Source organism: Conger conger, chromosome 1 (assembly GCF_963514075.1).
Source record: "Conger conger chromosome 1, fConCon1.1, whole genome shotgun sequence".
Taxonomy (NCBI): domain Eukaryota; kingdom Metazoa; phylum Chordata; class Actinopteri; order Anguilliformes; family Congridae; genus Conger; species Conger conger.
The window spans coordinates 13,926,921-13,948,677 of NC_083760.1; the positions used below are offsets into that span (position 1 = coordinate 13,926,921).

General features: G+C 41.3%; 1 protein-coding gene across 1 annotated transcript in view; it reads right to left on the reverse strand.

Annotated features, from left to right (window-relative positions):
• The window catches only part of si:dkey-288a3.2 (protein phosphatase 1 regulatory subunit 37), a 46,596-nt gene that overhangs the window by 14,573 nt on the left and 10,266 nt on the right, over nucleotides 1-21,757 (reverse strand). The window contains exons 3-10 of the mRNA XM_061262579.1: nucleotides 20,510-20,555; nucleotides 16,724-16,824; nucleotides 16,024-16,143; nucleotides 14,711-14,858; nucleotides 9,347-9,502; nucleotides 9,045-9,157; nucleotides 5,730-5,871; nucleotides 5,293-5,459 (exon numbers count right to left, since the gene is read on the reverse strand). Of these exons, the coding sequence (XP_061118563.1) occupies nucleotides 5,293-5,459; nucleotides 5,730-5,871; nucleotides 9,045-9,157; nucleotides 9,347-9,502; nucleotides 14,711-14,858; nucleotides 16,024-16,143; nucleotides 16,724-16,824; nucleotides 20,510-20,555 (993 nt within the window). The remainder of the gene's footprint in view (nucleotides 1-5,292; nucleotides 5,460-5,729; nucleotides 5,872-9,044; nucleotides 9,158-9,346; nucleotides 9,503-14,710; nucleotides 14,859-16,023; nucleotides 16,144-16,723; nucleotides 16,825-20,509; nucleotides 20,556-21,757) is intronic.

A 21,757-nucleotide genomic window follows, 5' to 3' on the forward strand; every position in this document is an offset into this window, starting at 1 on the left:
ACTGGCCCTGTCCTTCACTAAAAGGACTCCACAGACTGTAGGGCTGCTTAAATCTAACATATCCTAAGGCTTACATTTTAAGGGCAAATTTGAAGTGGTGTTTATGTTATAGTTAAAAGATAATACATATAATTTTGCATTTAGGCCCTTTCATATCAATTGCTGTGTTGCAAAGGCCAAAGGGTGAAAAATAAACAAATAATGGAGTACTGCCAATTTCAAGCCAAAATTCAACTAATTTGTGGAACCCACTATTAAAAAAATAAACTGAAAAGGAACGGACATGAAGTGACTTGTGATTGCTGTGATGCCCAGTTCTGCCCTGCATCCCCGGACAGTAAACAGGTGGCACCACGGCCCTACCGCTGTCTGCTGTCTGAGGCTGCTGCCTTACCGGTCAGTGCTAACGCAGGGTGCGCCACAGGTTCACAGTAAAACGAGAATACATTCAGCGCTTAGCCCGTCGGTCTGCAGGGAAGGCAGCGGGTGAAACACCAGCACCACAGTCTTACTCAGCTGTGCTTTTTTTGAACTCTCTGCCACGTATGTTGGGCGCGGGTATGTGGCGAGCGCTAGGCTATGTAGCGAGCGCTAGGCCTCGTGCTAGAACATGCTCCCACTCCCCCCCCTCCACCACCCTCACGTTTCAGACCTGGCCCCAGGTTCGGGCGAACAGCTGGCCTGAGTCTGTCCGCTTGGACATTACACCCAGCACTTTATTAGTGGTGCCCAGGATACCAGCTGATCCTTTCTCAGGGTCCTGTCACGGTGATGTCTTCATCCCTAACCGGAGCAGACGCCAGCTCCTGGCAGCTACTGGAGGTGACAACAAATCCAATTATCTCCCCTCCATGGCGCCGGGCGGCCGGGGACGGTGTGACGGCAGCGGGAAGCGTCCTCGGCGGTCCCGGCGTTCCAGCTGGAGAGGCAGGGAACGGGCCCGGGCTTCCGCAGGAGCAGACCAGCGGAGAGCGGCCCGGAGCGAGGAGCGTCGCCGCCGTCTTCCTCCGGAAGGTGAGGCCGTTCACATGCAGCAGCGCGCTACCGGTGGTTTCTTTTTTAATTGTCATCCCCCAACGTTGCCCGAGCGAGGAAATAAATAGATAAATAAATAACTCGCAGAACTGGCGCTGCGTACTAAAGGAAATTATTGACAATGGCAGTGTTGGTTCTCAAGTCTAAAGGAGACCGAGCCTCAGTTTATGCTCCGCTTCAGGATTAAGAGGAAGAGAGAGTTTCAGCAGTGAGATGGAGACGTGATGGGTGATGGGTGTACCCGTAGAGACTCACATCGACACCTCCACCCGTTAGCCTGGGTGGAGGTGTCTCCATTCATTTCCTGGCTGCTCACCAGGTGGGGATTCCTTTCCATAGGCGATAGACGGGAAAGGTCGAAACAGACCCATGAAATAACGAGTGATTATCTTTTAACAGCCACTCACCGAAACATTACAGCAAACTAAACGAACGCACCGGGTTCCATCGCAATTCTCGGCGCGGACGGACCGATTTAACGGCCCGCGTTTCAGAGAGCGGAAACGTTCTCCGAGGATGAAGCACTGCAATAGCCTGCAACTGAAGGGCTTCATGATATTCAAATGAACTGAACCGTATTCACCGGCTCCGGCGACTGGTGACTCGGAGCGTTTAAGCGTGGAGTCAGAGAGCGCGCCCCGAAAGAGACGCTACATTTTCATATTCAGGCTTACGCGCGGGGCAGAGCCAACGGCCGGAGCACTTTCCGTTTGTAGCATTAGCGGTACAGCATTTGCCGGAATGTGTTGCGCGTGGCCCTCGCGATGGCAGCTGAAGTAAACAAACTCATGAAGCCTGATGTTAATACAGCCCATATCACTAACGCCGGGCCCACTGCAGTTCCTCAACCATGCAAATGGTGTAAATGTAGTTTTGGATATGGGGGTCCACAGAGTGCATTGAGCCATGAAAGACTACACTAATGACGCAGCTGGATAAATGAGGACTTTCATAAAGCTTCGTGTTGCCGGGATTCAATATCAAACCCATCTGTGCGGCTGCAGTTAAAACATCCGCGCTGCATTGTTGGTTTGTTTTAATCCTCTCTTTCCCAATGCGTATCCCAACCAAACGCTCAACACAACCATTCTCCCCCCAACACACAAGCACAGACAGACACATGAACGCACACACGCACACACAACCACGCACAGAAGTGCACATGCACACACACACAAGCGCACACACACGCACACACACCCACACAAGTACACACACAAGCACACACACACACACAAACACACACACACACGCACAGAAGTGCACATGCACACAATCACACACATGCATACATGCATGCACACACGCACAGACAGACACATGCAGACACACACAAACAAGCGCATGCAAATGCACACAAACACACACATGCATAGAAGTAAACATGCACACACACAAACACATACACACACACATGCATGCACACAACTACACACAGACATGCACACACACACACAAGTGCGCCCACACACACACAAGCCCAGACACACATACACACGCACACGCAGACACACACACGCACACAAGCACACACACACACACACACACACACACACACACACCGGGAAAAAGAACTCTGCTTCCTGTGAAACTACAGGTCACACCTCTGACTGCAGCGAGAGGAAAAGTAGAGCTATTAAACTGACAGGGAGACAGATCAAATGTGACACATCAAAGAGCCCGGAAAAGCTCAGAAAACTGAGCAACGCACCACTACATCCCCTCAGAGCGGGAAAACAAAGCCCACAAACACACAGCACATGGTCAACAGCAGCACCCAGAGACCCGGGCGAGCTCGCCTCAGGCTCCCCCAGGACGGCACGGAACAGCCCTCCCCCGCGACTACATGTCCAATGATTACACTATCCCCACACAGGCGCTCGGAGGGGCTAATTAATGCTTTAATATGTAAATGAGCACCGCAGTAAATTACACAGCTGGCAAATATGCCTTTTTCGGGGAAATTCATCACGAGTGCAGCAAGCCTCAGTGTCTGTGGCAAGATGGTGAATTTCTAGAAGCTTCTGCGAGAGGTCCTTTGAATTCAGGTAACCAAACTCTGAGGCTTAACCAGGTCACTAGGAAGTGTGTGCCTTATTCTTATGCCTGTAAGTGTGACATTCGGTGGGGTGCCACTGCCATAAATATTTTAATTCACTTACTGATCATTTTTGTACGTGTGCGGGGGGTTCATTAAGATAGGTGCCATTTGGAAGTGAACAAAATGGCCGACCTCAGGCACAGATCCGTCAAAGCCAGCAACTTGATTTCTGTTGAATCTTTGTATGTCAGGGACCCAGGCTGTCCCAGGGATGTTCAAGCCATGCTGATCTGTCAACAGTCCCACGCGCCGAACCCATTTCATACTACATGCATGGTCAGGTGCCACCATCAGAGAGGCAGGCACCATGAGAAAGCGGTGATACACTGACGCTCCACAAGAGTTGTGAGCTCCATCAGAGGCTTTCCCAAAAGAAAACCTTTCTAACGGTCCTGCTCACACTTTTAATTACACTTTGTGGGAATGGTACTCACATCTGAGTGGCAAAAAATGAGGAACTGGGGATTTTTTTTTTCCTATTCTGTAAAGTAGCCACTAAACTGCAAGAGGCAAGCCATTGTACAACCTGAAATAAATACTTGAGCAGAAAATGAGCAAATACACGGTTAACACTGCACAACTATGAATTAACTTTTCGCAGTTTGGTTGTTAATCAGGTTCACAGAGTCCTCAGTGGAAAGATCAGGAAGTATCAACATACAGTACCTTGCCACAACTACAGACTACAGCTTACCCTCCGAATGCTGCTTTTCACAAGGCTCCTCTATAAATATTTTAGATTTGTAAATTATTCATAATTAACACCAAAACAGGCTGATGAGCAAATGGAGTAGCTCACAGACATGAAAATTCAGCAGTTGTAAACAAAGACGTGAGGAACTAAACTCTCAAATAATACATCTCAAAGCCACCTTTTTTAGAACAATCATTATTCTATGTGGAAAAAAACGTTTTCTCTAAAGAAAAGCTATATTTTCATAATTCACAAGCCTGGGGAATTCTATGGAATTGCTGCAGATCAAACATGATCAGATGACATGCTGATTTCTGATGAATACAATGATGCTTCTTTCCACCATGCTGTGCTACAAAGCCTACACAAAGCACATCTGCATCTCTAAAAGTGAGACAACCAGTACCAAAGCCAGTTTAAAGCCCTCCTGCACATTTTAGGAAAGAAGAGATGTCAGTATGTTATAAAGCAAAGGTAAAGCGTTAACCATCCAATATAAGCATATTCATACTGATTCAAATAATGATTCCCAATTCCTTGGCATAGACAGTGCCCAACAAAGAAACATAGACAAAGGAGCCACTATATACAGAAAGATGTCAGACTTAACGCCATTTAAGGCTTGTTTACATCTCAGGAGCTAGACTTCCATCCTGAGTCTGAGGACTAACTTTGCCCTTAGCCAACTTAGCTTTTCTGCTAAATCTCTTTCAAGGTTGTTTGCACTTTGTATTAATTGGGATGTTTTATAACATGAGGGTAAACATCAGAGTATCCCCCATTACAAAAATGCCTGATTGATCGATGAGCTTTAAAACTGAAGATCATAGGAATTTTTGATGACAAGAATGGGCTATTCAGCCCATCAAGACTTGTTATTTTCCTACTTCAAGCTGATGTATGAGCTTGTCATATTTCATACAGAAAAATAAACAGCGAAGCATTGCAATTCAACATAAGAAAGAACAATATAAATGTAAACAGTGTTATGCAAAAAAGAAAGTTTAGAGCATACACACAAACAAGCTTTGGAGTTCATTTTAAAGTAAGCGTACTCTCCTTGGAGATTTTAATTAATGCTTTAATATGCAAATAAGTTAGTGAAGATAAAATCATGACAAACAGATGGCAAGTGAGCTTAATTATTTTTTTTAATCCAGCAGGGGCATGTATGAAAGTTGTGGCATCACTTTCCTTGGGTTTCCACAGTGAAAGAAACAGAACTGATGTATTGTTTGAAAAGCAGGGGACTAGTCCCACAAAAAAAGCCTCCTACAGCCAAACGGCAGCAGTGGACAAATTATAAAGGACTAATTTGTGTTCGCTGACTGACAGGCATGCATTATTAAATTAAAATAAGTGGGTTGAATACTAAACAATAAATGGATAGGGATAAGAATGAAGAGGACTGTCGAGTTTTGAAAGAAAAGCTTGTGGGTGGTGTGGTATATTTGAAACATACTTTCTCTTCTTTGGGAGTTGTGTCCAGGTCGAGTCTGATGAGAGACTGGTTGATCTTCAGGGCCAGCCAGAGAGCCATTAGGCCAGCGGTTCTGACCGGGTTTCTCCTCATGTCCAGTCTCTGTATCCGCCGACTTTCTGCAATGAACTCAGCCAATGTCACTGCACCTGCAGCAGACAAAAAAAACAATGGACAAATAAGAGAAAAGCCATCTGTTGCCATCTGTCAGATAGCAGAATTCAACTACTTTTAAATAATTTTAAAAGTCGTTTTCTTCTTGCGTTTCTTCATAATCGGCCCTCATATTTTCACTGAGCCGTTTAAAGGTTGCTTATGCAATACACATGCAATATGAATGCTTCCCCACTGTACATGTCACGAGACACACTATTATTTTTCTGAAAACTTTGTTTTTTAATTAGTCAAATGAATTGTACCTTCACAGCCCACTCTTGTGTGGACCAGGCCTAGGCGCAGTATAGACCGGTTGGCGATTAAAGACTCTTTTAGCAGCTGGATCCCGCCATTTTGAAGATTGTTACGACCCAGGTTCAGTGTTTCAAGTGTATTAACACGGGGCTGAAAGGTAACAGAGCACAAAGTCACAAGCCGTGAGGGGTTAACGCTCACTTCAAAAACTTTCACAGCACTTAACTATCCCACCATCGGTTCGACAGCAGCTAATGACATCCCGGATTATTTTTAGGTAATCATTTCCAATTGAGGTCTCGCCTGCTCTTGAATAACACAGAAGTTTTTGGATGGTCTCTCCAGAGTACCGCGCTGTCTAAACACCGAGGCCTTATTAGCGCACCTATAAAGCAGGTAGCGGAGAGGGAGACACGGCGAGGGAGACGCGGCGAGGGAGACGCGGCTCAGCCGATGTTTCTCGGCAGACTGAAGAGCGCGCTACCTCTCCACCCTCGCCGCACACCCGCGCTCGCCACATCGGGGGGAAAAAAAAGAAAAGAAGAAAAAAAAAAAAAAAGCAGCTAAATAAATCTAAGGTTCACTTCAGACTTAATTTGTACCAGGGCGACTACAAACCCACTTGAGTGCTTCACACTGTGACTGTGGTAATGCCATCTTTGAAATGTGCAGCGTGGGACTCACACAAGCACCAGTCATCGGACAAGTTTAATATTCCCAAGGACTGAAGACCTCACAGGAGCGCTGGCGATAATTAGGAGCAATTAAAGACACAACAATGCTCTCTGTCAGGCGTGCTGATGTCTTAAAGATAAGCTTACATAACCTACTGCAGATCTGGAATGAGTACCAAAGGATACTTAGTTCTTCACTTGGGGAGCCAGATCTTTTATTATTATTTTTTTTTCTTTTTTAATTTGAGATTTATAAAACCCAGAAAATGAGACCCTTCAAAAGGAATAAGGAACTAGGAATTCCACAGCATCAATATTCTATTTTTCTTCTTGTTAAAGCAGCTCTATTTTTAGAGCAATACAAACACATTATAGCACATAATTATCCATACTTTACGAGAATTACCCATAGGATATTAAAGGAGAAAACCAAGGAATAAACCCATCCTCAGAACTACTGAGAAGTAAGAATTATTTGGCGTTTAGATTTGTTTCTTTTTCTTGAAGATGAATAAATTTAAATTCCTGGATATGATACAGTGTACAGAATATTAGAATGGGAAGCTATATTTGTGTTTCGGTCAAATTGGACTGATATGTGACTATTCTACAACTACAGCAAATTATAAGATAGCTCAGGCTTCCTGACTTGAAATGTGTGTGGAGTGCTATCGGAGAGAGCTGTTGTAGAGTAAAGTGTTTGAAACAGTGCTACATCCTGAGGAGTAGCTTGTTGGATTCTAGCACTTGTGAATACCTAGCATCCAAAATTTTGAAATAATTAAAAAGAAAAAAATTGCGGGGAAAGAGTCTTCTTTCCATTTAGAAAATAAAAATAAAGCCTGAAGGATGCTTGCTACTGTCAGAATATTGAAAATGTATTAATACTCCTTGGCATTTAGGAAGAAGAATGTACTTTTTTTTTACTCAAGGAATAATAATATTTCCACATAAACTCTCACCCAGTGTAAAATTGTCTCACACATTTTAAGCATAATCTTTTTACATTTGAATATTAAATGTCTTTGAAGGAAATTTACAAACATAGGAGAACATGTTACTTCATATACATATTTTTGCATATTAGGTCTATGCATTAAAAAGACTAGATAACATGTACACAAATATTGAGTGTGATATTAAATTAGAGCTGTATTAACAAGCATGTATGGTTTGAATTATGATGGACACACAAATGACAAAGATATGTCCAACAATATAAAATTGCATTTGCATGCACACATGGAGCTGTGTGGAAGCCTTATATACATAATGCTTACACTGAGGTAACCGATGCAGTGGGCATCACACTGGACAGGTAATATTCAACCTGAGTATGACACTGCTCTCCTATTGGGGTCTATTTGTTTCTGTACCCTTTTCAGGCTTGCAAATAAGTACGACTTCTGCACAACATTCATTCCTTGGCTTAGTTTCACCGGAACAAAAAAAAAAAAAGAAAAGAAAAAAAAAGAACCCCCCCTCCAAAAAAATATATAAACCCAAAGCAACATCATTTCTAAAGGACTTGTGTTAGACTTATGTTTAGCGTATGTTACTGAAATTAATCAGTACCCAAGATCCAAGAAGAAACACTGTTTTCTGATCATCACTTCCTTAATATTTTAGTCAAATCCTCTGACATTGAAGTGGTTCCATATCGTCAAAATAACCTGCTCTTACATCCTTTTTCCTTTTCTTTTTTTGTGGCACCCCAGAAAAAAACCCGAAAGGTTAATAACAGCCCTTCGAGTGTCATATTCGACACGACCAGCCATTGGACTAATTATGATCATTATGGTCGCAAGGATGTCTAGTTATCCTTCTTAATGACAGACTAGATGAGAAAACCTCCTAAACACATATCTATTATTTAATCAAACTGTTCCTATTCAGTGGCACTGAAATGGAACAAGTATGCTTTATTTTTGGCCTGGATGGATCAGCTTTGAATATGCTGGGGCCAAGAAGAAAGAAAGCAGGCCTTTAATTTGTATCCTTTTGATTTTCAATCGCCATTGAGATGACGGAAGGTGTAGTTTATTCTGACAATCAGAGCGCGTGAAGAAGAATGGATATTATTAGGGATTTTATATAAGATATCCTGCGAGGAGAAGTCAGGCTATTTTCAGAGTGCCCACTTTCCCGTTCTGCTTACAGCCAGTCATGCCCCATGTCCTTGGCTTGTGGGTGTGTGATTTAGGAACACGAGCACAAAGGCTAAATGCCAGGCCAATAATGGGGAGAAGAGTCTGTGTGGATTTAAATGCCCTGCTTCTGTAGTCCTGTTGCACCGCAGGCTATGATTGTGATCACTGGCTCAAATCATTTCTCTTACAATATGTGGAAAAAAACTGTCGCTGTATCCATGAATTCAGCTGTTTAATTGACTTTCCTTTTAGCCTGCGCTTTGTGATTTGAGGTGGTGTGCCAACCACCCAGGTATCACAACACATTCTCACAACGTTGTTGCGATGTTTTAACACTGACAAAACATTTCAGCAACATTGTGAGGACATTTGGTGAGCAGAGCATTTGTTTGGTGAGCAGAGCATTCCTCAGTATTCTGTGACAATTAATCCGAACAACTATAGATTTAGTAGGCAGACATCAACATATTTTGTTTTCATTATTACCGGTTATTCTCACCAAAATCTTTGCCAGGTGGACCATGCTCCTGTAAGTTATTTGGTTGTTCCAGAGCACCAGGTTTCTCAGTCTGGTTTTCCCAGCTCCTAATCCTTCACATATTTCTTCCAGTCCTGTGGGAGGAACACTGCATTATTGCAGTTTACTATACACAAAATATTCAACATTTGTGAACAAAACACACTTAAACCAATAAAATACTTCATGAAATGGTATTAAAAGAAGAGAAGACCTAAGAATGCATTTTTAATGTCATCTGGTGAAATAGCCATGAATATTATCTTGTGTAATGTGTAAATCACCTGAATCAGAAATCTGGTTGTTGCTCATGTCCAGTGATTTCAGACAGCGGTTGTATTTGAGAAGGTCTCCCAGTTGCATTGCATCTTGGAAACTGTTCAGGTTGTTGTTTGCAAGATAGAGTTCCTGGAGCGATGTGTTCTCCTTCAGTGTATTCACTATGGAATAAGGTAACCCCACCAAAAATGAGTATATACAGTATATTATATACAGTATATACATATTTACACAAATGTGAATCCCTTCTAATAATGTTATCATGGTGCTTTTGTAAGAAACAATTATGAAATATACCTACTGTAATTAGCAAATAAATACAAATATATACTGTACTTGCATTTTCAACAGTTGTAATAGAATAGCAAGCATTGTCTACAAAATCCCAATTACTAAATTGTAGCGCAATATTATGTGCCCTATTTGATTCAGATATGTTCAGCAAAAGACATGCATTTACTTAAGCACCTTGCATGCTTTAGATTTTAGCATGCCCTGAGATGAGACCCACAACTGCATTATTTGAAGAAGGTTGGTTTGAAAATAATTTCACAAGCACTCAAAGTACACGCTGCTGGTTGCTAAACCTCTTCTGAATGGCATGCACCCCCATTGTTTAACTCTATTACATAACATAACATATCATAAGGCAATAGTGAGAACAGGCCATTCAGCCCAGCGATGCTCTAATCAGTAGTGTACCTACTGATTAGTTTGCCTAAAAGCTAAAGTATCTACCACCGTATCAAACCTGGTCTTGAAAACCCCCAGTGTTTCTGCCTCCACTACATGTCCTGGCAAGCTATTGTTATGTTTTAGCATGAAGTCTTTTTTTCTGGGGTTAACTGGTGTATTTAACATGCAAACACAAAAATAGTTATGTATTGTGCTTGTATCCCCCATCCCCATTCATCAACAAAATCTGCATTCAAGATGAGCAATATGGATGACAACCCTGGAGAATCTGGAGCATGTATTTAATAAGTGCAGGAAGTGTCCAAAAATGAAGACCATCTTGAGGTAAATTCAGATCAGGATGATGAAATTTCAGATGAGAGGGATGGTTATTGCCCGACAGCCATAAACTCTAAAACTGACATTTATGTCCAATAATAACCAGATAGAGTGGTCTATATCTCCCAATATGTGTCAGGCAACAAGATGAGCTGAAAACATTATAAGTTTTAGGTACCGGGGCCCACTAGGATGGCATGTTTTTGAGCCAGCCAACCCTGTTTGAATTCAGAAAATCAGACTAGAAATGGCCAACCAAAAAGGTTTTTGTGCAAGAGTGCAGGGTGAATGCCTATTTGAGGCTCCGAATCTTGCCTGGTGTCTAAATCAAAAGATGAATCAACAGCCAGTTTGTGGGAGGCCATTTTGTGAGCGACCATGTCTCTGGAGACATTTCATATTTTCTCAAGGGTCATCAGATTTGATAATCGGGAGACGAGAGCTGGCAGACGGGAGACAGACTCGCTGGCAGCCATTAGGACAGTGTCGAACAAGTCGGTAGAGTGACTGCCACTGCTGTACAACCCGGATCCCAATGTTACTGCAGGTGAAAGGCTGGTGGCATTTAGAGATCACTCCGTCTTTAGACAACACATGCCCTCTAAGCAGACAAAATATGGCATAACAGTCTGGGCAGCTTGTGATGCAACTAGGCCCATGAATATAAACGCCTGGTTCACGTTGGCAAGCCTATTGGAGGAGCCCTATGGAGAAACCAGAGCATGCAGGTCATTGTTGACATGAGCCTGGGTCTCAGGGGCTGCAACATAACCTGTGACTTTAGCAACTCCTACAGCCGGGGTCAGGAACTTCTGAAACTGAAAATTACAAAGATTGCAAAAAATAAACCAGAACTCCCTGTTGAACTGCTGTCAATCAAGTGCAGGGCCCCACAGTCTTCTGTCTTTACTTTACTTCTTTAAGTCTGTCTTTACAGATGTAATAACCATCATCTCTATACTGTCCAAAGAAAGGCAAAACTGATGCCCACACTGCATAGAGATGCCAAGATCAGGCTGAGAGAGGACCGGAAACCTGAATGTATTCCTTAAACTATCTTTGGATAATTAAATATGCACCATTGAAGCATATTAAATATAGTGTTGACCCAGGAACATGTTTTGTTGTTCCTGACAATGAGGATAACAGTAGGGTTCAGGCCACACATTCATGTGGTTGTTTGTGTCTCCACTTTCATGCAGGATCTATAAATAGCGAATCAGCATATGAAGTGCAGGACACTAGAGGCCTGCTAGAGAAGAAATAGGGTATAACGGAATGACTGCAAATACAATTAAGTCAGTCAGGGTTCCTTGGCTTACCACCACATATACTCCCTAGCTACCGACTAGGTACCTGCCAGTTACCAAGCTACTGCCAGGGAAAGATGTCACTCTCCGCGATAGCTCTCCCGGTATGCTGAGTGGCCTGCACTGTGAGAAATAATCACTGCCTAATTGGAGAGTGTAGCAGGGCTGTGAGAGCAGAACATAATGTCCAAGATGGAAGAAAATGCAGAAACATACAGACGGGTGACGAATGAAAGGAAAAACCACGATAAAGTGTCTTAGAAAGGCCAGAACAGCTTCAGTGTGCCTTGGCATGAATTCTACAGTACAGGTCTCTGGAACTCTACTGGAGGGATGGAACAGCATTTCTCCAAAAGATATTCCTTCATTTGGTGTTTCAATGACGGTGGTGGGGACCACTGTCTAATGCGTCAGTCCAAAATCTTCCATAGGTGTTCAATTGGGTTCAAGTATGTTGACTGCGAAGGCCATAGCATATGATTGATATCATTTTCATACTCATCAAACCATTCAATGACCACTTGTGCCCTGTGCATGGGGGCATTGCCATCCTTGTAGAGACAAGGATATAAGTGTTTCATTGTAAGACAAAGGTGATCACTCCAAACCATGCCAGGAAAATTACCCCCAGAGAATAATAGTCACCTCAGTTTAGGGGCAAGAATTCACCATTCTCTTGACACACATGTACTTCCCCACTTGTTGAGAATATGGTGATGGATGACTCATCTGACCATTTCACTTTTTGCCACATCTCTGTAGACCATTGCCTATGCTTTTTGCACTACTGTACTCTCAAATGAGCATTAGTCTTTGTAATGAGGGGTTTATGCACTGCAATCATACTATAATATCCCTCTCTATGTAGTTGTCGACAGACTGTTCTTGCTGACAGTCTGATCACATCCTGCACTGACCTGAAGAAGAGTTACATTTCTGTTTTTCCTTACGCATCACACTCACGCACAAGCATCACCATCACCAAATGTGTGCTTTCGACCACAATTTCCGACCCTATTCACGGATGCCTTTCCCATAGATCTAAATGTAGATGTCACTTTAGTCACTGTTCCTATTGAAACACTGACTATTTCAGGCTTTGTGACTGAAGCTCCTCCAGGCTGTGCCTCAATAATGAGCCTTCTTTCAAAGACTCTTTTCTTCCAAAACCGAGGTCAACTGGGCATGTTTAGCATTTTCATACATGCTACAGAGTTTGATAGCATGTTAAGTGTATCATGCAGTACACCTGTATGGAAGCAGCTGAGTTCTTTATGTTTCTCCACTCATTTATTCAGGCTTTTCTAAATTTGTCACCCATCTGTATGTTACATGAACATCATAAAGGATCATGCTGATGAATGCTATAATAATAAAAAAACAATAATCTACTAAAGTTGAACTTGAAAAATGTGCTTATACTGCTACTGCTAGTACATGTACTACTACGACTACTACTACTGATAATAATAATTTCTCTTTTTAAGAAAAACTGCTGTAAGCCACTGTCTCTTGGTGCTGTTTGTCTGTGGCCACATACTGTTGTTTCTCCCGATCAATGGAGCAGATTTTATCAAGCCTTTTGGTTGCATGTGGAATGCCAACATTGTCATCATTCACAGTAGGAACCAAATGGAGTGATCGTTGAAATTGATTCCGGTGACTCCACTGTGCGGGCCGCCAAGTCCTGCAATCAAGGCCTGCCAATCGATGGCAATGATCAGGAGCTGGGTGTCCCGCTGTGAGAGAGGCCACTGTGCGTAGCCAAAATATCAAACGGATCCAGAGAGCTTAAAGAGACAGGCCACCGTTTCACCCCGGAGAGAGACACATCACAACCTGCACCGCTCCAGTTCTCAAACCATCTTTGGCCTCGTCGTATTCCTTTCTCACTGGTGAAGTCCTGGCCAGCAAACAAGGGCAATTCACTGTTTGTAAGCATGTGTTTCAATTTTAAATGAATAGTGCTTATATATTTTGGATTTTGATGTGAAAATCTATGTATATCACATTGGGCAGTTGGTCATGAAAGAGACAGAAATACACTAAAACCTCTCAAACTAGCTAGGCTGACAACTGCACACAGTTGTCCATTGTGTATATTTTATAGGACACACAGTTCGTTAATTAAATCTTGCTGCAATGAAACATCTTCTCTGATATAAGAAAAAGCTTGTTTTTTTAAAGATGGAAAACACCCAGAATATAACCAAAATACTTTCTAAGCAAAAGCAACTGGACATGATGTCCGGTTGCATCAGTCTGTGGTGTTACTGGCCGCAGTGATGTCTGCGGATAGGTGCAGTAGTGTGTAAAGTGACAAGAGGAAGATTAGGACATCTAATCCCGGCCGAGTCCGGCTGTGAGGTTCACGGGGCCAAAATCTGCCGTGTCGTTCCCTGTTCTCCATCAGCTGTTCCTGCTGGTCAGGCCACGCACGGACACTGATCATCTACATACCTGTCTCTCTGTGAGACTCAAGCCACAGCGAGCCACTAATGAAAGGAACCTGCAAGCTACTGCCTATTTTCATTTAACAGCCTGTTATGTGAGATCTGCAAGCTACATACATGTCAATACACATCATTATGCCCATGAATATAAAGATTTGAATAAATACACGGGAGCATTTTTTGAAGGTCACTGGCATTTACAATAAACAATAGATATTATATCCTATCTTGCTATATTCTATAGGCAAAATGTATTATATAGTTTATATTATTGACATAATTAATGCGAAAAAAGGTTGCAATCGTGTCATATCCTTTTCATTCTTATTCAGAAATGTGAATACAACTTGATGACTATGATTAGCTATGATTTTACAAATAAAGCGCCATGATGAACTCGAGAAACGTCGTTGATACTCTCGCGGTGAATGCTTGAGTGCCAGAGGACTCTTCTCACAGTGTCTCAGTGAACCGCAGGGCTTGGGCGAGAAGGTCACCGGGTTCTTCTCCGCATTGTTTCTCCAGACGCGGAGCTGCCATTCTGGCCCACTCGGGTTCAGTAACACCTGTGGCACACGGTGGACAGACTTACCGAGAGTGAAGAGAGGCCTGCCACTTAGGCCACTGTTCTCCAGACACAGCACCGCTAGGCTGCTGCCGAGGAGGGCTTTTGACAGGGCCTGGGCTGGATACTCAGGGATGGCCATGTCACAGGCATCCAGTCTCCATAGGCAACTGCTCTGAAAGACAGGCGGCACATAATCAGACAAGGCTCGGGGTTCCATGCCCTCACTGTGGACTAGACCTGCCTGATACCCTCTCCTCAAGGTGAGAACACATTCCAGTTTGAAAGAGCCTAAAGTCAAAATGAAAAATATTTCTGAAGGAGAGTTGTGGATCTTCAGGCTATTGTAAGACGTTATCTTTGGGTCAGTAGAATCAAATGTGTCCACTTTTTTTCTTTCTCTGAAAGGATTGTGTTCCTCTGATATGTTTCTCTGTCTTCTTTTGGTCCTAGTGATTTTCCAAAACTGGAAAAGTCTCCTTTCTTCACAAAACGTTCCATGAAGTACATTCTACAATTCTATTCCTAAGTGAATTTACAATGCAGTAAGCTCATAATACACTCAGTGTGCACCTATGCTGCTGTCACCTATCCACTTAGTAATTTGACACGTGTGTTCAGAGATGCTCTTTTGCATACCACTGTTGTAATGCGTGGTTATTTGCGTTACTGTCACCTTCCTGTTCCTTCTCCTCTGACCTCGCTCATTAACAACGTTTTTCTGCCATTCTGACATTTGGTCTGAAAAACAGCTGAACCTCTTGACCACATCTGCATGATTGTCTGATTGAATATTTGCACGAACAAGCTGGTGTACAGGTCTGCCTAATAAAGTGCTCACTGAGTGCATATTCAATTTCAGTCAACTTCAAGGCAGGTCATGGTTTGTTTTTTCACTAATAATTACGGCACTCAATGTTGGAACATACAGTACATTTTTTAATTCATTCAGTGGCATATTTGAGTAAAGTTTGTCATCAGGGAGGTTTTGCCTTACAAGACCGAGGACGTTCTCATTCCAAGGACTGTTAGAAATGACATTTGGGATTAGCGAGATCATTTTTTGACTCTTGGCTGACGAAAGGTCTGTGGCAATGAGCTTCGCAGCAGTGGATTAATTCACTGTGCATGCCTGTCATTTAGCTGACAAAGTCCACATCCCTCAGCATCTGCTGACCGGCCAGCTACCGCGGGTTCTCCCTGCTCCGGGCTCACTCTTCTGGCCGGACTTCTGTGCGTGCTTTATTACCTTTAACAGACCATGCTAATCCCTGCCGCACGCCAACAGCAGCTGCACTCATTCACTCTGACCGTGGCTATTGATTTTCATTGAAGCATACCCGCTGAACCAGCCGAGAGAGAGCCTGCCAACCCGAAATTCCGAGATTGGTGTTGGACGATATGTCAAGATGCGCTGCTGATTCATAGTACAGGAACATGTCCAGCAAGGAGGAGGCTCCCTGAAAGAGAAGAATAACAAATATACACACATACAGTGCCATGAAAAAGTATTTGCCCCCTTCCTGATTCACTCTATTATTTGTCACACTGAATGCTTCCAGAATCTTTAGACAAAATTAGATACTAGAAAAAGGGAACCTGAGTAAACACACATATATAATTTAATTTTTTTTTAAACATACATTCGTCTGAATAAAAGCAGTTGCAAAAAGAGTGGGGTAAAATTCTGACTGATATCAAATTATAGGAAGCTTTTGGTTGCAATTATTGCTGCTAAAGGTGGTGCAACCAGTCATTAAGTTTAAGGGAGCAATTAGATTTTCACAGGGGTGTTTGATACTTTTTTTCATTAAATAAATAAAAATTGTGTTTACTCAGACTCCTTGTTTAAAGATCTGAAATCAGTATGCAATAATAGAGTAAAACAGTATTGTACATATATACTGTACATACTGTATTTACCATAATAATAATCAAACTATAACTATAATCAAATCACAACACACTAACACACAAATTGATACATCTATACAGAGGCCCACAGAGAACATTTTCCACTAACTTTATTCACATACTTACATTCTCCTCTAGTTGTGTCTCCCGTAGACTGATGAAATCAAACTGCACTAATTTCAGTATATCTTCAAGAGACTCGCACGCATGGTAATCTAATCGTTCACCTGAAAAAGCAATCAGAATTTAGATAATTATGATTGTTTGCTCACAGCCAAATTGCCCATCTCAGTCAGGAGTCAAAGTTATTTGCAATTGGAAAGCAAGGATAATGGCACGCCAGAACATTCCCAAAATGTTTGGACTGACTTTTCAATACTTTTTTTTTCCTCCAGCAAAGATCCCCGCAGCGAGCATAATGTATCTATGGCTGTGAGTCGGCAGGCGTGAGTTAAACGCGAGACGTGTCCCTGTACAAGATCACGTCCGTTGCCCTCCCATCCCTGAAATAAAATTCAAAGGGCTGCTGATTATTCAGGAACAGATGACTTTTAAACAAAGCCTAGAGAAACACTTTGATGGCCACAGCGGTCCGTCTTTATTACGCACACATTCAAAAGGCCCCTTCTCCTCGTAAACCCTTATCTTCGCGGTCGGGGAGCGAACCGCGTCGCTCAGAGCTGTGCATCGGAAGATAATCATTTATTCATCATTAGCATATCGTTTATGAAATGATTTTACAATAATCACTTAACTGTACCGTACGAAGGGATCTGAAATCCCATTTTTCTAATCCCTTCTGCTGTTCCCAGATAATATGCAAAGACGTACAGTCAGATGTCATCGCTGCATGACAAGGGAACAAGGAGGAAACATGCTGACCATGTTTAAATGACAAATTGTAACTGTGGTTACCATGGTAATACGGGAGTTGTACTCATCAAAAGGCAGATGGTTTTACCCCAATCTCAAACTGCTACTGGCACTCAATATGTAATTTTCAATTAATGGCCATGTCACAATTTCTATTTAATCTTTAATCTGTCAAAACTCCTACACACACATATGTACAGGTACACACAAAACACACACACTGGTGAGATCCTGTTGTATACACATCTGTTTAAGTATGAACATAATACCTATCACCAATTCATTTTGATTATGAATGCCGTATAATTCAATCATTACGTTGAGCTAAAGACGAGAAATGTACACAAATACCCAATGGGTGATAAAACAAAACAAAACTGGTCAATGATAAGATGCAGAGATACGAAAAGGGGAGAATCAAAATATCATATTTAATCACTTCTGATTGATCTGATACTGTGTATTATAGCATATTCTAAACAATGTAAACATGTTCAAATATTTAAGTATGCTGTTCATTGCCATGGGATTTGCTGTAGGTATCCACACTCAAACATAAACGTCTTGTAGAAAGCTTTCCCTTTCTGTGTACATTTGTGTAGTAACACATTTATAAATCATATCATTGCTATAAAAAAAAAAAGATTCCCCATCGCTTAAATTAAACCTACTCTTCACTTTTCATAGCCAATTTGTAGGCACTGTGCAGGGTAAAATCACAGAAGCCAAGCCAAAGACATAAAGTCACAAGATGTGAGCTAATAGAATGTGTGGTGCCCGAGCTGGGGTCTTGAACTTTCTTTCTTACTTTCTTTCTTCTTCTCTTGTCTTAGGAATTTGGGCCACAAGAATATAGTGAATTACAGTTAATGCAGTATTAATATACAATTTAATAATAGACAAAAATGACCAGGTTTTTCATAAACAAACTTACGTAAAGGGCTAATGCATGCCAAATTTGAGAAGAGGTTCATATTCCATATGGTGAGAGGAAAAAACAAAACAAAATGGCACTTACAAACCATATATGCTTGGCACACAATGTGGTGGAAAATAACGTGCATTAATTTACAAAGTGCAGGACGAATTCATTCAATCATAGTTTCAATGGAAAAGAACAAATAAGAGAAATAAGTACAGTGTAAAAATATATATAATAATAATGGCTGACATGTTTTGCAGCAACCACCTGTAACCACCTGTAAAATTCTTTGAAGCCCCATATGGAGACAGGAGGGGGGAAATGAACTTTTTTCATGGAGTTAGAAATCAATCAGCCATTCATCACACATGCGGAGAGGCGGAGAGTCATGTGCGGATGTCAATTTGAATAAGAAATACAGATGGAAATGTAAATTTCTCCCACTGTAAACCACATTCCTTACTTTGAAAAACGCATACTTAGTTTGAATGATCATCAAATAGTTTATTCCAGCCATAAGGGTGCCTTTATAAGTACGTACGGTATGATGGCTCGTACGGAATGTCAGGTCCGGCCCAAGGTTGACAATAGCTGATATTCCTGTTAGTCCCCCATCCGCCAGACCCTAGACACTGTCTGAATTTTCATTACATATTAAGATCTGCGTGCATAAGGAATGCGACGACAAATCCTGACTGCATGTTCAAATATGTACACACTGCAAAAGCCATACGAATGCAATCATTCATTATATTCATCATATCTCCATCTCTGTGATCTTGGGCTGTTCAGAATGGCAATGAGGGGATTCCCCCTTACATTGCCTACTTTCGATATGGTACACATGTATCACATAAACAATGCATTATACAGTAATTGTACAATGCCTGGTTTTTATCAATACCTTTTCTTTTTTCAATGTCATTTCTTAATCATCTACCATTTTTACAATCCCATGATGACAAGGGATTAAGTACTATAAAACACTGCTGGCCTCCTGAGGTAAAAGAATAAGAAATGGAATACCTATCGGCATATCTCAGTACAAGCATTGTAGCATTCACTAGTGTTTAATGGGACTTGCTGGTGTCAAAAACAGCAAGTAATCTAGCTCCAGTATTAAATAAGTGGTAGGATGTCTAGCAATAATTAATTTAGGATCGCTAACATTATAATCCAGTTTTCAACATGAGAAATAACCCCCTGAATCTAAATTATGTTTCTTTAAGAAAATGTTTCTGGCAAAATGTATTGTAGAATTGTGCAACAATTGAATGTAGTTTACCTTGTGATGACATCTCAACCATTGCTATCAATTCAGGAAGCTGGTTTAAATTAAAATTGTGAAGTGAAAAATCTCCAAAGAACATTTTTTAATGAACAGAATTTCAATTTGTTAACAGAATTTCAACTAACTGACTGAACTTGGATTGTGTAACAAACAAGTCTAAAAATATTGTAAAAGCATGATATGGTCATTTCAGAACTGCATACCAACTAAAGGTAGGAAAACATTCCTAGTAAATAATGTCTTGCATGTCAGAAGGAATATTGAAGGAACCACATTTTCCTTGACTTTGACAGAACTTGTTTGGAACAATAAATATGTTTTAAGACTGTTTTGAAAATACTCTCATCATAAAATTATCTCACAACCAAATGACAATTCCGCAATGTTTTTCAAACATTTTGGGTTAGCTGGCATGCCACACAATGTCCATATTTCTGAGCCTGAGTACTCCCACAGACTGGGCCGGACTGGGAGCAGTTTTAGTTTTGACCGGCCCACTCGAGGACCGGGGGGAATTGAGCTTGTGGACCGGGGCCGGGGGGGTATGCAATCGCAGCCCAATAGTGGCCAAGTGGCCCAAAAAGTGGACCGGCCCATCTGCTATCTGCCAGAACTGCCAGACGGGCAGTCCGGCCGTGCCCACAAATAACAGACTGTACACATAACGTCCAATATCTGAACAATAATGCAAGCAAATTGTTATATGGCACATCTATTATATGCTTACTTTCGTAATCATAAAAACAGACAAGTAAACAGAAATGTACATCTGGCTGACTCAGCCACCCTTGAGATGCATACATTTCACAGAGAAATGTTCTCTTACCTCTCAGATCTAGACATCTGGCCCTGCTCTGCATGTCTGTAACTTCCTGCACCTAATACAATGACAGAATGACAGACAATATCGGAAAACTGCATCACAGAACGCACACATGATTGTATCATATCAATCACAAAAATTCAGTGTTTCAGTGTATTCAACCTTATAGAGTATAGGGAATTTCTAAATTGCAATATAATATTTTGACTGTGGAAATCCATATTACAGAAACAATACTAGATGCCTAATATCTTCACACATCATTATAAATGATAAATGCTGCCCTACTGTTTGGACATTGGTTGTATACGAACATGTACGCTTGGCATTAAGACATACAGACCATGAAAGCAAATACATTAACATGTAGCCATGAATGCAGCTGATGTGGTTGTTTGTAACTCCAAACAATCCATAACTCCGGTGTTACTTTCACTTAGACATTGTGCCTTTAAAATCTTAAATAAACTATATTTTTACTCAGAATTTGGCATTAAGGTATGCAGATTATGAAAGTCAAGATATTGTTCTACAAAATGAAGATGAAAGCCTAAAACAGCCAACAATGAAAAAAATTAAATAAAATTGGCTGGCAACTTATGACTGATTATGATAGAATGGGTCACAAATAACAGAATGAGTGAAAAGATGCATTCCCCTTTGAAGGGAAGGTGAAACGACAAGTCTGAAATGAAAGATGTTTGCTGATGCAGCTAAATTTTAATTCCGCTGTGTACAAGGCCTTAAATCTCACAGTGATTTCATGTCACTTTTTTCATTCATTAGGAAAGCATATATTATGAATTAAGCTCATTTCACTGTCGATGGCGATACCCAATTCCAATTATAATTAAAAAAGAAAACAGCTGGTCAGCTGTTGATGCATTAATTTGCCTATAAACTGTTCCATATACACACAATTTAACTACCTCAATCTTGCTGTTGACATAATTGCCCGAATTGTAGAATAATGATAATCTTTTCTAGTGACAATTAGAAAAGGGAATGAAAACTTCCACGAGGATAAAAAATGTGAAATCCCTTTCGTAAAGGAAAACGTGATAATTTCAGTGGTTTTCTCGTGTGAAGAGGAAGCGTGTGTCAGTATCATTTGGCTGGATCCTATTGTGTGATGCTGGCACCAGCTTATTCTCATACGACGAAAACCTTCTTCCATTGTTAAGTATGATTCATTTTTCAAATGACTTCAATGCACAAGAAGACCTGGAACAATATCTTTATTCTACTAGT